The sequence below is a fragment of the Phasianus colchicus genome, chromosome 4 (assembly GCF_987193195.1).
Source record: "Phasianus colchicus chromosome 4, bPhaCol1.hap1.1, whole genome shotgun sequence".
Taxonomy (NCBI): Eukaryota; Metazoa; Chordata; class Aves; order Galliformes; family Phasianidae; genus Phasianus; species Phasianus colchicus.
Window position 1 is genome coordinate 33,930,707 of NC_143439.1, and position 16,803 is coordinate 33,947,509.

The following is a 16,803-nucleotide window of genomic DNA, read 5'->3' on the forward strand; positions in this document are numbered from 1 at the left end:
TCCAAACTGGAATAATACATCACAAGCTGTATTTCACACTGCTAACCAATACTTTCTGAGCTGTGGGCAGCAGTCATAATCAACTCATAATCAACTTGTTGACATGGAATGTTTTCACTAGAAGAATGTGGGACTTTCTGTTACTTGGTCAAGTATTGTACCTGTTATTTTTGTGTTTTGTTTGGTTTGTTGTTGGTGGTGGTTGTTTTTTTTTTAATTACACATCTGATGAAAAATATTTGAAAGTTTTGAATCAGACAAATTTAGATTTCACATCTTTTAATAGTTGAGGACCCCACCAGAAATTACAGAATTTTAAGATAATTGTTTTCATTTTCACAGGTATAGAAGAAAGTGCTAAGTAAATCTGACATATTCCTGACTATCTGATTAGTCATTATGCGAAAACATCCCCGTCTGAGACACCAATGGCAGATCAACTCTAGTTTTGTAGAAGAAGCTGGGCAGTGGCACAGTTCCTTCCCATGGGAAAGAAGCCAGAGTGTGCCTTTGCAATCTGCTAGTGGGAACAAGCAGTGGGAATATAAACACAGTAATTCTACACCTCCCAGAAAACCAAACAAATCTCCAATGCCTCAGCCTATGTTAGTTTATGTGGAGCTGTGATGGCAGCTCCAGTCCTGATCCCCCATGCTTGAGGGGCTTAGAGTCTTGTGCAAAAGAGGTGCTCTGTCCTGTCCTGGCTTCTCACAAGGCTGGCTGCACAGAGCGCTTCATCACCACCACATGAGCATACTCTCAGAGCTTTATGGGGAGACATGGGAAGGACATTATTTAAAAAGACACAGAGTTGAAGAAAGAGGAATGATTACAACATTTAACTCAGTCTTTGGAAGGGTGATTAACAAGGAGAAATAGGGAGATATAAGGAGTACTTTTCCTTACCTGCAAGGGTTATGTTATGCACTCTTTTTACAGTGTAGCCATTTTGTTTTTCAATTATTCTAAAGAGTAGTTCAGTCCTCACTGAAAAATCTTTTATTATTAATATTTGAAAATTGCTTAAATATCTTAGATGTAAGAATACAATATTTAAAGTATGCTTAAATAACAAGTTTTCAATCTTGCAAATGTGGAGATGTCACACCTAGAGTAATGTATGTACAACATCCATTAATAGGTCTTGCTCTGCCCAGCCGATCAGCAGAAAGCAGTAACCATCTCCCACAAACAGTCAAGCTAGAGTGCAATTGTAACCACATTACAATCTTGTTTGACTTTAGAAAGGCTGGTCAATTAAAGCCTTATTGCTGACATAAGGTATATTGGAAGGCTCCAGGGAAGTGAACAATGCAGACTGTTTTCCTTTCCTGATATGTGATTTATAATGTCCTAGATTTTGAAACAGGACCATGTAGTTCAAATGATGAAGCAGGGGAATTAGGCAGCTCATTCCTCAAGACAGTTTTGGATGACTGTTTCACATGACTCACTTGGACCCCTTTTCTGATTCTCATAATGAAGGAATTGAGATGGAAACGAATACATTTCTGAATAAAAAAGAACTCTGTGCTTTTAAGAAATGGGGAAACAAAGAAATAGCAAAATATATAATTTTCTTCATCATAGAAAGTGTCAACATTTAGACTGCACCACAACTCAGTATACTGCAAACTGCATTTAAAGGTACGACAAATTTTGTGTAAGGCCACATTACATACTATTTTCATTTAATATTTTCTTTAATAATCTCAGAATATTTAACTGGCATATTGCAGTTCTCAGTACTTTTGGTGTTATATTTAACAGATTTCATTTGTTAAAGTTTTCATGAGTTATTAAACTCACTGCTTGGATGTGGTACACTCTAAATTAAAGGATAATATTCCAAATAAACATACAGCTTTTTAACAGATGTTTAATTACAGCAGCTACTAAAACTTAGAAATCATTTGTGGATCTCTTGTTATTTCAGAAGAAACTACTTATATACAAATGTGTGCGACTTTGCCCTATTATCTTTTCACCATTGTGAAGCAAGATGAAAGTTGGCAGCATTTTTAGCTAAAGAGGGTGTTAATTTCTCCTTGCCGGTTTCAAGGTAAGCTAACAAAAAATGAAACAATTAACAATTAACAAATAAGAAATTTTGTTAATCTTTTTCTAAGTTCTTTTAACAAAATACCATCAATACAATAAAAATTTTAACTCACCTCTTGCATGTAAACTTTCTCACTGTTTGCATTCTCCAAAAGTTGTCTAAGCTGATTTAGTCTTTTATAAACATACAAAAATGCAGCTATTTATTACTCCGCTGCTGCTTTCTTAAAGATGAATCTTGTTCTCTCACTTCCAGCTATCTACATACTGGAAAGACCCTGATTTGAATTGAATTGGAAGTCTTGGTTAACAAATGCAAGACCAGTTGCTACTAATAGTCTTCTATGCACGAAAATACAGCTTTGTCATCTGAAAGTAAACTTGGTACGACTTGACATGACCTCAGGTCCAGCAATGTCACAGTGCCCCACAATAGCTCCTCTCCATTTCCCTGAGAATTGTGAAACCTGCTAATTTTGAACAAATCAAGGTCACTCATGACAAATAAGGTGGATAGGTGGACTGCTTCTCTCATCCTTGGTAAAATTTGTTACTTAGTAAGGAACAGACGTATGAGACTTGGCGGTACCTCAAGAAGCACACTGGGCTTGTGCTGCCCTTCTGCAGAGAAAAGAATTTAATTTCCACAGTGATACTTGTGCTGCTTTCACCATAACTGAACTCTGAATGTGTACTGAGTGTGTATTACACTACTAACTTGCTTCTTAAAGTCCATTTTCTGAAAAAAAAAGTTAATAAAAGTGAAGATCAAGAAGTAAAAGATAGAGAGAGAAAAGATGAAACAATTCCAATAATGCCTACTAAAGATTTTAAATAAATATTTTAATTCTATTATTGGCATTTACAGGTAGAAAGCATACAGTATGTTACAATTTTATCAAAATGTGAAAAATATGGATGTTACATAAGTAACAAATGTAAAAAAGGTATTTTTCTTACCTTCCCTGAAAGTAAGAAAATTATTCAGCATAGGAAAATATTGATATAAAAAACACAGCTTAGGTAAAAAAAAAAAATAAAATTGGAAGTTTTTTACACAGTACGATAGGTTCATCAGATTTGCATGAAGATGTAAGGACTTTGTGAAGTTCTACTTAACATAAAACTTTAGGGAATTTGGGACAAACAGTAAGCTACTTTAATGAGTCTACAAGTAGTTTTCCCTCATATCCGCTTCAAAATGCTAGAGTGCAGTAATTTTCTATACAATAAATAATTATTCAAAGTTTTCATCATAGAAAATCATATAATGCAGAAAATGCCACTCCAGGGTCACAAAGGCTAGGCAGTGCTTTAATAATAATTATGATAATACTTATTATAGTGCTTTATAATGTCTAAGCACTTCAGATGAGTTAACTAATTAGTCCTCACAACACCCCCGTGAGGTAGGTGAGTAAGTGTTATTACTACCTTTCCATAGAACAGATGGAAAATGAAAGATAGGGAGAAATGCAGGCTGCAGCAGCTGCACAGCCGAGTTGCAATGCCAAGAGATGTGGAAATGGAGTTTTTTCCTGACGCCAACACTCCCCTCCCACTGGAAGCACTGAGGGGGAGCAGGCAGGGACCAGGGTTTAGCATCCCCAAATACATCATAGAGATTCAGAAGCTCTCACACAACTTTGTCAAAAAAAAAAAAAAAAAAAAAAAAAAAAAAAATCCCCAAAGACAGAAAAGCCCCCGAACAAACAAATTAACAAGCTGAAAACAACTCTTAAAGTGCTGACCAGCTTGAGCTGCTTCTAGCACCTCTTGTATGGAATACGACTTACAGCACTGTTGCCAGCAATTACTCAAGCTGATTTCTTCCATAATCTTTATGTTTGAGCAATTGCAGGATATAGTGAGTACATTTTATGAGACAACTTGCTACTGTAATTCCTTCATTCATCATCCTTCTTCCATGCACTTCTTAAGGAAAATTAAATCCTCAATACTTTTGCATTGTAAAACACATTAGTAGCTGGATACAATATACACATCCTTCACAATTAAACAAAAAAATTAGTTCATTTTCAGAACAAAGCATTATTAATTTAAGAATCACAAACCAAACAATGGTAAATAGGAAACCCTTTTTAAAAACTGCATGCCAAATATCTTGTTTCCAAATACAATGCATGCAGGAGAAATAAATTCATCCAATCATAATTAAATTAAAAGTGTTTTAAGTCTCTTTCAGCAGCATAATGGTTATTATTTTTAAAGTCTCCTCGAACCAAACTGGCCTGGGGTGCGAATGCTGACCTTTCCTTCTCTACAACCACACAACAGTCTGACCATTCCGTGGCTTTGCACTGCGGCAATGCCAGAGACAAAGCCTATACATACTGTTCTGCTTCCCCCTCCTTGGAAACAGGCTTTGTTGTACCACCTTTGTTGTCTTCACTCACTGTTGCTGCTGCTGCTGCTGCTGCTGCTGCTGCTGTTTTTTCAGGAAGTGATGCCAAATCCTTGAAAACATCCACATAATGCCCGAAGCCTGGGCCCCAGTTCAAGAGGTTGTCCCAGTTGAAGCTTCCTGCCTGCTGCCCCAGCTTCATGGGCAGGGAGTTCTCCCCAGTGCTGACCGCCTGTGCTCCCACAGGCCCACCCTCCCCACGACGGCCAGGGTACCGCCGGGGCTTCAGCCTCACCCCATAGTTGTCCTCATCATCTGCATCAGACTCATTGACCTGGGATAATTTGGGCATCCTGGAGGTGTATGCAATGGGCTTATCCCTGTCGTACTCCATCTCTGAGCACGTGAAGGACTCGTGGGAGTCGCTGTCGGAGGAGGACTCAGGTGCAGGAATGCCATCAGCCGGGTTCCTTGTCCGAGACAGGGGCCTTCTGCAGTCCTCCTCAGAAGAGGACCGGCCATGGTCAGCACTACAGATGCTGGGGTTTCTGGGGCGTGGGGTGTTCAGTCTCTCCACCTCTTCAATGGACAGTCCCACTGGAGGAGCAGTCTCCAGTGGAATCTGACCAATGGGCTGCTTCAGGCGGCTGCCTGGCCGGGAACCATGGCTCGCCATGGTCTGTGGACTCTTACTTCTCCTCCCCAGCCGAGTGGCATAGTTGAAAATGCCGGGCTGGCAGACATCATTGTGCATCTCCAGTGGGCTCCCTTCCCGTATGGACAGGTGCAGCTCCCGGGCTGGACTGTGCCTGTAGAAAGTCGATGACTTGGAGAAAGGTGCAGGGCTATGCCGAGACAGAGGGTTAGGAGTAGGGCAGGCTGAGTGGCTTAAAGATGTTGTCCTCAAGCCCTGCCCATAAGAGGGCTGGTACGTGAGGCTACTGGCTCCCAGTGGCATGGGGGACTGCCGGGCAAAGCCCAGTGGGCTGTGCCTCTGGATGGAGAACTTGGGTGTATGGCTCCGAAACTGCTTGTAGTGCTGGATGATGTCGGCATCTGAGGGAGCGATACTGCTGGCGTTGTCAATGTCATAGTGCTCGATCTCGGGCTCAGGTGAAGCCAGTGGAGCACTGGGAATGGTCTCTGTGGCATGCGGGATGTCAGTCTCATCATAGATGAGATAGGGGTTTTCTCTTTCTATGATATCAGGTTTGGGGTTCCCCTCGGGCTGCTTCCTGACTGTCATGTCATCACCATAAGGCGGGATGTTGTCAGGGTCGTCAAATGCCACATTCTCACTCCCTTTCTTCTTTTTCTCCTTTGTTTTCTTCTCCTGCTTTGGGGCCTTTGACTTCTTCCCCCGGCATTGGTTGCAGAGAATGAGGCTGAGGACCAGCAGGGCCAGCACTGTTGCACAACCGCCCACAATTGCCGGCACAGCCCAGAGGGGCAGGGACAACTCAGCAGGGTGCGGGGATGGCAAGCACACATAGCCGCTGCTGGGCCCCGCTCTGCAGACGTGACCAGGGCCACAGGAGACCCCCAGGCATGCCACCACAATTTCACACCTCTGTCCCATGTACGACTCAGGGCAGCTGCAGGTGAAGCTGGCCTGTGACCCAGGCTCGCAGCTGCCACCATTTTGGCAGGGGCTGGAGGCACAAGCACCTGGTGGGACACACTGATAGGTGTACCACTGGTTGATGCACATCAGCTCGCCCCAGCAGGGACTGCTAGCACAGATGTTGGGACCACGGCAGCCCATCTTGACTGAGGGGTCTGTTTTGGAAAGGGTGGCCAGGCTGTGCTTGCCAGTGAAGGGAAGGCTCTCCCCACCATACTTGATGTAAGAAATGCAGCCGTCAAAGCCTAAGAGAGAAAAACAGAAGTCACTTTGGGATTTCTAAGCACAACAAGGTTAAGAAAAAGCTGTTTATGACCAGAGCTTTTGACATAACTTTTATACCTGCACCTTTTAAGACAAATGATTTTCATAAGCTGTGCATAAAAATGGAGAATAAAGACAAGAAATTGTCTTTGATGATATATACATGGCACATCTAAATGCTAAAAAGATGCAAGAAGAATTTTTTTTTTTTTTTTTAAGTCTGCCACAACAGAATTCAGAAGCTGTGGCTTTTAACTTCAATACTAAGATTTCAAAGCAATAGAAGTATTCTCAGGTGAATCAGTGTATCCAAATCTGCAATTAAAATGCTGAAATACACACGCTATATTTTCTAGAAGCTCTTCAAAACATTTTGTACTCCCACTGCTTTCATTAAATTTGTAAGAACAGGCAAATGCAAGCAGAAGCCTGAATACAATTTGAAAAATTTACATGACTTCTAAGGATTACAGGCTGCACAAGAGGGGGAACTACTGCTTGATTAGGAAGTATATACTACAAGCTTGGAAATTGGCAATAAAGGTCAAATCAAGAAGAAAACATAATATAAAATGGAAAGAAAAAATTCTTCATCACTCACTGGCTTAGATCTGAGGTTTGCAATGCAAATTGATACTTTTGCACCTATACCTTTCCCTTCCCTACAGATAGGCTCATCAAAGGAAGTCTGAAGGCTACATTCTCAGATTTTTACTGTAATGAAGTTTCCCCTTGAAGTAAAATTATTTTGCAAAAATATTAAGTAACCATTTTGCCAAAATACTAAGCAATGTATCTCTGGATTTTATAGAAACATCATATCTTCTAAAAATATATTGTTAAAGTAACTCAATTAATTGTCAATTCACAGTCCCATTTCATTAAAGCTATATGAAAAGCCCCACTGTTCAGTAAATAAACCAAAACTCCAAAGGTTACTATAGAGAAACACCTATTCTAATAGTTTTAATGTCTTTCACATGATTTTGAACAAATATTCCTTCTAATGATCTCACTCAATATACTTTTTCCATTCCTAATTTTCCCATATTTCTATAACTTCTTATAATCCACATGTAGAGAAACCTGTTCACACCTGGCTAGGCTGTCCTAGCACAAAACATTATAAGTGATTTCCCTTTGCTTGCATTCTTTCTAGTTTCCTGCTTTCTGAAGTTGCCTGTAGAGGTTCAGTGCAGTATCCTGTCCTGCTGTGCTACAAAGGAGGTGCTCATAGCAATAACTGTATGACTCTAAATCTAAGGAGAGCTCTTCCCGAAATTCCCACAGAGTGGCTGTAGCACTATCCTGTCAGGGATAATACATTATTTCAGAGCTGTAAGAGACCATAGAGATGGATTATCCCTGGCCTTTGTGCAGTTCTGTGTGAGGTCTTTTGCTAGCCTAACAGTTCTCTGTGTTCCATAGATCTACTCCTTTCTGCAAATGCTGACCTTTGCTCAGAGCTGTGACAAAATGGTACGCATAGGGTTGTTTGTAAATTATGTTCCCAGGTATGACATGCATAGTTATTGTAAGAAACATATTTATTTCTCCTTAACTCCTGAGGGATGGTCCTTCAGATGCCAACATAGTGCCAGGCTTACGGGAAAACTATAATTAAGACCAAATTTATCAGATATAATGCAAGAGATACAATCTACAAGGAGCAGGAAAGTGCTTCTACTCTGTTCTGAAGCATCACACTTGAATGAAACAATAAAATGGAGCAAATGTCTCCTGCATCATTAGCTTTGGAGAAGGTTTAATTTCTGCAAATATACTGCTGGAATGGAAGAATACCTGTTATGAATAATAAGATAATGAATAATTGTGGACATCTCCATAAAAATGGTTAATGAAATGCAATGGTTAAAGCATCAAGACTACAGATTCTCTTGAAATATCTAATATATTGAAGTTGTATGAAGTTCTGTTACGAATTTATAACCTTGAAAGGATATTAATTTTAAAATTTGAATGCTCTCTGATGTCAGAAATGAAAATGATTGGGAACCTATGTCAAAAAAGCTTTGCTGAGAGATGTAACTCATATGGTGTAAAGGGACATGAAAGTTCTTCTAAGTTTTACAAGCATGCTATTTCTGTATTACATGTATGCATTCTGAAAGAGCTGATCTTGTTTCAGCATTACTTATATTTTCATTTTCTCCTGTTTTTACATTCCTGAAAAAAGAGGAAATTGAGGATTTAAGTTCAGGTGGGAGACCAAGCAAAATGGAGGATTAGCTTGCCTCATGCTTGGTGGTCCTTTTCAGCAGCGATGTGATACACAGCAACTGGGATTTCATCATGTCTACCCGGGTTTGAAAACAATATTGGTTATACCAGCTTCACAGCCCTGGAATTGTCACCCGTGTATGTTTCTGTCTGCCTTTAACAGCCATTCACACTGCTCCAGATATTTCTTGGCCATCTGAGTTCATGTAGAGTTTTATATCTCCCCCTTGTAAATCCTTGGTATGTCATACACAATATAATCCAGTATTTAAAAAAAAAAAAAATCATATGAACATGAGATTTTGGATTGTACATTCCTAGAGGAAGCCAGACATTCACAATTTCTGTGCTGCCACATCAGGAGGTGGGTGAGAAGTTAGTGTCCTCAATTGGCTTTGTTCCAGCTTTCCTAAAGCCTCTTTGGCTTTTCCATGCAGACACTGCTCATAAAATGTATGTGTAAAAAGGGTAAAAGTAAGCATAGCATTCAAATTGTTTCAGACTACATTTCAAACAAGTTCACAATACACAAGTGTGAAGCATTAATTTGCACTTTTAAAGTTACTTTATCTGGTCACATTTCTTGAAGTCAGGACAATTTTTTTAATATAAAATCTTGTGAAACCTATTCCTGCATTGTCTGGAATATCTCAGTTTCTAGCAAAAAATCACTTCCATCTTTACTTATTACTGGGGGAATTTTATACAGTATACATTATTTATTTTGCCAGGGTCTAAGAGACACTGCTTCAACTTTTAAGACTGATTTACTCCTTACAAGATAGATGTTGGTCATAGAGTGTTTTTTATTGTCTTTAGTTTCTGTTGTTCAGAAGACAAACAAACAAAAACCAACCAAACAAAAAAACAATCCTTCATTTGACAGCAGGATAAAGGAGGAGGAAGATGGAATTTCAGAAAACATTTTAATCATATTAATAACAGACTAAATCCTACAGCATTTACTGAACCCCTACAGAGACAATGAACTCATTTAGAACTTTTGCCTGAGTAGGTTTGCCTTGATTTTCCAGATTCTGACTCAGGTAAAGAATGGATCCTTTCTTCTCCATGAGCATAACAAATTCATAACAATGCATACAATCAAGCAAACCCACCCTGTGCCTCCAAAAAGCCCTTCAGATGGAATGCTGCTTTTTGAAAACAACAAATTTGTGTTAGAGGAAAAAAATTTGCAATCCTTACCCATTCAAATTACAGCTTTCCTGGCAAAGTGTAGAAGTGTATTAGTTACTGATATAGAATTACAGTACTTTTTGCAACCTTAAAGCAAGCAGACACCCTTTGTCTGCTCAAATGTGCTGATGCGCAATATATAAAAAAGAAAAATGAATTACCTGCAACTGTGCTCTTGAAAGGCTGGTTTGGTGGGATACCTCCCAAAGATATTGTAAGAACGTCTAGTCCACCAAAATCCTGTGTGACATGGAGAATGTCTCGTCTATAAGTCTTGTCAACGGACAGGACAGTGATAGAGCTGTTCTTCTCAATGCGTACTGAATGCCACTGCCCATCTGCTGTGTACACTTCTGGAATGTTTCTTTCCACTTTCCCAGCAATTCCAGCATCAGATACGTAGTGCACTTTCCCAGCTCTTATCTGATCAGAAAAAAAAAAAAAATGCATCATTTTAAAATGATAGTTACAGACTCAACTTTTTGCCCCCACATACACAACATTGTGCTTATCCAGTACAGCTACAGTAACACATGGCTTTGGTTGCAGTAAAATGTATGAATGTATTTTTCCCCAAACAACTGTTTGATACTAAAATGCATACATTATTTAGTACTTGGTTGCAATTAGATTCATTACTACATCTGTAGAAAATATGCACTTGCCATCCACTCATTCCTTGGATACTCTCATAAGAGGAAAACCTATTGAGAAACTAGCAGTAGGGAGGGTATGCACATGACAAAATATTTTAACCAATAAAGACAAACTCTTCCTTCTCAAGTGGAGAAAATGCTTTGCAGAATAAACAGATGCTGTCCTTGCCCCAAAAACTTGCAACTAGTTATGACACAGTAGGAAAATGTATGACAGAATTTGAGCAAGATTCCAATTTCCCAACTGGTTCTGCTGGTAAATTGCATTCTGCAGAAAAGTATTTCTATTTTAGAAATTTTACAAGAGGCCTGTGAAGTCTATTATTTTCTGTGAATTTTCAAATGATGCTTACTTAAGAAAACTGATTTTAAGCTTATGAGCTATTAGAAAAAAAATGTACTATTGAAGACTCTGAAACACATTTTGGCTTTTCCTCAACAGATGACGCTACATTCATGAGATGAAGAATGTTAAACCTCTTATGAATTGAGTGTTAAGCAATCCCAAAGAGAGATTAGTACAAATTTTACATTTAAGATAAAAGAGTGAAAAAAAAATCCATAACCAAGCCCAGAAAATTCTCAAATGCTGCGTAGGACCTGTGTATGTCACCTGATCTCCTGAGCACTGTACCAACTTGTAAGCTTTATCTAGGGTGTCAGAAATAACAAAGAGAGTTTATAGGGTAGCTCTGTGAGTTGTTGCAGATTCCCATCAATACTCATCTCTGTTACTTTGCATATTCATCATAGGACCACTCCTTTCCCCTTCTGTGTTCCTTGCTGTGATGTGCAGTGTGTAGAAGGTGCACAAGCATTGTATAGGAGCTGTCAGAGCCACAGGTTTGTTGAAAGCTCTCTAAGCCTTGAGTGCTTTGTTCCAGAAAATATAACATTAATCTGAGAAGAACTGTGAGGAGACACATGGACACAAGAATTCTCTTCTAGTTTCTAGAAACTGTTCAGTGCTCTAGATTTCCTTTTTTTTTTTTTTAGTGATACAAAATGAGGACTTTCTTCGTAAAGATCAGCTTTAATATGTCTGAAAAACCACACTCATGTTCTGTCAGCAGCCTGAACTGAACACATCTAGCGCAAAGTCCATTTGGATCAAGAAAAACAGTGGTTAATTTATATGTGAATTTTGCTTATAACCAGCATGATTTGGACTACTTCAAAATGTACTGTTTAAATATTCTTTGATAAAGATCCGCCCTTAAAGACAGGATGCTTTTGGTGTTGGCAAATACAGGTGGCAGACATCTAAACTGTGACACAGGCTGAAGAAAAAACCATATTTGGAAATGCAGCCACAGATGATCAGAACATATTAAACACCATTTGCCACAGTGAAAAATATTTATGAAAAGACTGCATGGAATATATATATTAATTTACATTTACAAGCTTTCATGGGTTTGTTCATTTTATTTGGTCTTTATGCTCTGTGAAAGTACTGTTGTGTGTTTAGGTCTTTACAAAAATGCAAAGGAATATAGTATATCAGTATATAGCATATATACTGATATATAAACAGTATCCTCTTAGCTTTGAGAATACTAAACATTGACCTGTGTCTTTCTAAGTCCACATTGGAGAAGAATTGTATAATTATTTACCCACCATACTGATTTATGACTCTGAAGTGCTACTTTATTTCTTTAAAATGGCACGTGACCAATGTCTATAAATATTATACCAGAAGTATTTAGAAAAATAAAATTTCCAGAGACATGACTTTTTTAATCAGGAAAAAATAAGGAATGCTCTTTTTCGTTCCTTGAAGCACAACATACTTCTAAATTTGAAACAAATGTCAATGCTTACAATACTGAATAACACTCATTTCTAGGTTTTATTTAAGTGGCTGAGCAACTGACAAGTGGGTTATACTGAAAAGAATGAGCTACTAAAGCGAACATATTTCTAAATACAAGATTGATCCAACTTTACTAACATTCTGAATCTACTTTACTGAGCAAATTGCTTCTTACTTGTTTTAAATTTGAGCACTAGCCTGTACAGATTTATAGCTCACTATATAGGATACCACTGAAATGAGCTATGTTCTGATTTATTCCTGTAACTTGATATGTGGATACGTTAGCATATATGGGCAATACATAATCCACATTCTCTACTCATACAATTCACAGATCTTAGAGGTGCAATTATGTTAATCTAATCTGATTTCAGATGAGATTTTCAGCTAAAACAGGACAGGTAATTTCACCTTTAGCCTGCTGTATTTGTCTCCTTACTTCTAACTGAATTAGTTGCAGTATGCATTACTCATTAGAAAATATGCTGAGACAGTAAGCTTTAGTAGTAAAGAGACTCCTACCATTTTCCTTTCTGTGCTTTTTTTGAGGGACATTTTCCTTTTGATTTTTACTATTCTTTAATTTCATCTACTAGTTCTTACATTTTTCCTGGATTAAGAAGTCCTTAATATCATAAATAAGACCTCTTTTCACCTAGCTTGAGGTTCTTTAAAGGAAGGTTACATCCATCATTTAAATAATCAGCTGCTTGCAATCTCAGTAGGCCTGATTTATTGCCATTTCTCTAATTTTATCCCAGTCCCAGCTGTAACAAAACCAGTTGAGTACATGAGGAAAAATGTGGAGGCACGGAGGTAGTCACAGAGCTTATAGCTTTTCTCTAGCATAATTTAATATTTTAAAACCACATGCAGATTTTCTCCAAATGCTTATGTCTTGGAAAACACGCTTATTAAAATATTCAAAACTCAAGTTATAAAAATGTCTGTTTTGAAGACAATCAAAAGAATTGTAAATAGAAGTCTCCGAATCTCATTTACTGCACAGGGAGTGGGCTGAGATGCCAGGGAGACTGACGTGTGGGCTAGCTTTACTGACATCTTGGGCCACCACCACAGGATGACCTCGTCGTGATACCTATACTGGGTATGAGTTGAGTAGAATCTATATTGTACTAACTACAGTGAAAAAGATCTGTTTTATTAACTACCATCATCTGAGAACTTTCTGGTAATAATCACTTCAGTGAAGTTACCACTCCTTCCTTAACGGACCTTTACTGAGCAAACTTGAGTTCTTAGCCATTGAACACCTGGGGATGGGATATGATGCCCTCTGCTTATTTATATAACTCCCCCAAAACAAACAACAATAAGAGTGTTTGCACAAACACACCAGTAAAACTTTCATCTAAGAAAGAAAATTATTTTTTTCTTTTTTTTTTTCTTTTTTAATTAAAGATTTCACAGCTAGTATAATGAATTTCTCTAGAGAGAAAAAAAGGTAATATTCATTGTTTTTCTTTTTTTTTTTTTGTTTGTCTTCTTGATCTTGTTTGTTTGTTTTCCTCTGGAACACAAAATAATTAGATTTTACCAGCTAATGTGATATGGCAGAAACTCCCTATTAAATGATAGGTTATAAGCGTATGCCTGCGAAGTACTGCAGACTTGCTTCTTAAAAGTAGCCGGAGGACAGGAAAGCTCTGTGCCTCTGATCCGCGCAGGAACTGGGCAGGTGGACAATATCAATGGGGCTGAAGCTTAGAAAGTGTGAATTTCTGTATGAGTTCCTTTTAAAGTCAGGGGAAAAAAAAAAACTTGGAAAGCATTACAGCAGTCAAGGAAACTTGGAGCTTACACCAACCCAATAAAGGGGCTTGCCAGCATCACTGCTGTACTCATTTAGAGTTATGAGTAAATGGACTGAGTCATCGCCGGGAACTGAACCATTGCTTTCTCTTGAGGAAGGTAACTTCTGCAGCAATAAACTCTTGGGAAAGAAAACTGCGTGGCATTTGAAGCATTAGCTCAGCCACATATCTAAAAACAATTTGATATTGACATTGCTTTGTGGGTAACCTCATGAAGTCAAGTTATCCCTCACTTCCTAGTTTGATAAGCACAAGCCACATCAGTAGGAATTTGTGAAAACTTTTTGGCTGTTGTTTGCCAGCTTAAGGAGGGTCTAGGTTCAAGGTCTGAAAAATCAGAAGATAAAAAGCCAATAATGAAATTATTTGCTCTGTAGATTCTAACTTCATGATGATAACAAATATGGCAATGAGTACCATACCCTCTGCCTTAAAACAGTCACTATTTGGAGTCTAGACAAAACTCCTTAGATACAAATCCATCAAGATCTTCTGATACCTTGGCAAATAGCAAGGGAATTGTAGAGAAGATGAATGATACTGGCACAGTGCCTAGCCTTAGTTAAAGACCTAATATTTTACAAAGGAAACGGCAAGAGTAATGGAAAAATATGATTTTGATCACTGTACAAGAGGCAGACCAATCAAATCAAACACAGCATTAACTGCAATCTTACCTTCACAGTAGTGAAGTTGCTGCTTTCCTGGATGTGAACTAAAATCCCATTCTCGCTTCTTGTTCTGAACTTCACTTCCAAGCTGTCCACATTCAGAGGTCCAGGGCTGGCACCTCTAGCAACGTATCTCATCATGTATTCACGCTTCTTATTTGGGCTCATGTGGTAGTCGAGTCGTCCTCTGCCTTCCAGTGATAAGGCAGTGTCAGCAGTAACATCTGGGACAAGGATGGGGGAAGCACTTAGTTTGCAGCTGGTTGCAGATATAGTACAGTGATGATCTGCCTGATAACAACAATTTTCTTCAGGGAGGAGATCAAGTTCAGAGCAGGTCAGTGGGGAGAGCAGGAGTGAATGGCAATTTCACCCCCCTCTGTTCTTTGGCTTGAACCAGAATGTGTGTTTGAGAGTGGGAGTGTGCTAGCAATTTACTGCTGGTATCAGTCAATAGTAAATTAAAACTCGCTAGGGAACAAGTGAGGGAGTAGGAGAAAAAAATTTGGCACTCAGAACTATAATTCCTTCCCAGGGATGTTACTATTTCCATTACTGCAAACAGGGTTTCATGATATATTGAACTCCAAGCTCTTCAGGACAGAGATAATGACTTTCCATTTGTAAAAGGGCGTAAAAGAATAAAAATGGCAGAGCATTGACTACTAAATGCTGTTAAAATCATGGCAAAATTATTTAGTAAACTGACATAATAAAAGCATATAAATCAGCTAAACAATAGTGGGACATGTAAGAAAACAAAATTCAGTCATTATACTACCACTATATGGAAATAAATTGCTTTGCTCTCCTAGACAGTTGTGTACTGATTTATAGAGCTATCCATACTCAAGTTTATAATCCCAGAATGTAAATGGCTTGCATTTACTTACATATGCCATATAACTTGATGATTATTAGATAAAAAAGTCTATAGTACAGAGAAGCCATAAGCATGTGCACACTGTGTTTATGCAAAGGGAAGCCTTCTCCCTCTTACTCTCAATCTTACCTCTCCACAGCAGACAAATCCCTCCTTTTGGATAGCTTTATTTTGGTTACTGATTATACCTGATTGGAAGCAGTAGTTTTAAATGAGTGTAAATTACCTGAAATGTGATATAAAGACGAGGAAACTTAATATATATTACTTGATGTTATTTCTAACTTATGAAAGGACAAAAGTCCATTGTGGACTTTTCCTTCATGATTATTTAAGAGGCGAGTAGGCTGCTTGTTTTCATTATTTCATAAAATTCATTATCCTGTGCCCCTGAAAAGAAACTCTTAATGGTATAACCATACAGTTAGATGTAGATGAAAAAGAAAGAAAGCAAAACCCTACATTTTTCACAGTGGTCTCCCGTCAGTCCATCTTTGCATTGGCATTGCTGCCATGACCAGTGATCAGTGCAGGTGCCACCATGTTGGCAGGGGCTAGTTGTACAAGCACTTTCTAATCGAGGACATCTGAAACAATGCAGAAAAGCAGATACTGAGGAATGCACGTACAAACAAGCAAAACAAATTTGCTGGAAAGGATTGTGTGGTTGAATGATAACCCTTTTCTTCTCTTCAAGAGATGCAAAAATTGAGATGCTCTTTTCTCAGACAGATGATGGTTCAAAACAGATCCCACCTTTCAGAATCAAGTTATAACAGGCTTAATAAAGAGAAGGGAATTCACAAGCAGTGAAATTCCTCTTATCTGTTATGTAAGAGATGAAGACACTCTTTTAGGTGTCTTCTTTAGGTTTAGATCTCTGGAGACCTCACTTTTTTCACAAAAAACAGTGAAGACTGGAGGTGGAAAGAGGAAGGGTGAGCTACCAAATTTGGACCTAAGACCAACATTGTTGCTACAATTGTGGCTTCAAATAGAGAGACGGAAAAACAATAGAGTCAAATAGCTGATTGTTTCTGAAAGATCACTCAGAGGATATGAGTGAAATTCAGTGATACTTGAGAGGCAAATTGATAGAACAGACATTGTGAATTAAAAAGAAATAAGGGGGAGTAGAGGTTTGGTGAACCATAGTAGTACAATCAAACCCAGGTGGAATTTAT

At 38.4% G+C, this 16,803-nt stretch overlaps 1 protein-coding gene across 1 annotated transcript in view; it reads right to left on the reverse strand.

Moving 5' to 3' along the window:
- Positions 1–3,894: 3,894 nt before the first annotated feature.
- FAT4 (FAT atypical cadherin 4) overlaps positions 3,895–16,803 on the reverse strand; it is a 133,967-nt gene continuing 121,058 nt past the window's right edge. The window contains exons 14-17 of the mRNA XM_090140056.1: positions 16,082–16,206; positions 14,743–14,960; positions 9,914–10,175; positions 3,895–6,295 (exon numbers count right to left, since the gene is read on the reverse strand). Coding sequence (XP_089996182.1) covers positions 4,407–6,295; positions 9,914–10,175; positions 14,743–14,960; positions 16,082–16,206 — 2,494 coding nt within the window. The 3' untranslated portion in view covers positions 3,895–4,406. The remainder of the gene's footprint in view (positions 6,296–9,913; positions 10,176–14,742; positions 14,961–16,081; positions 16,207–16,803) is intronic.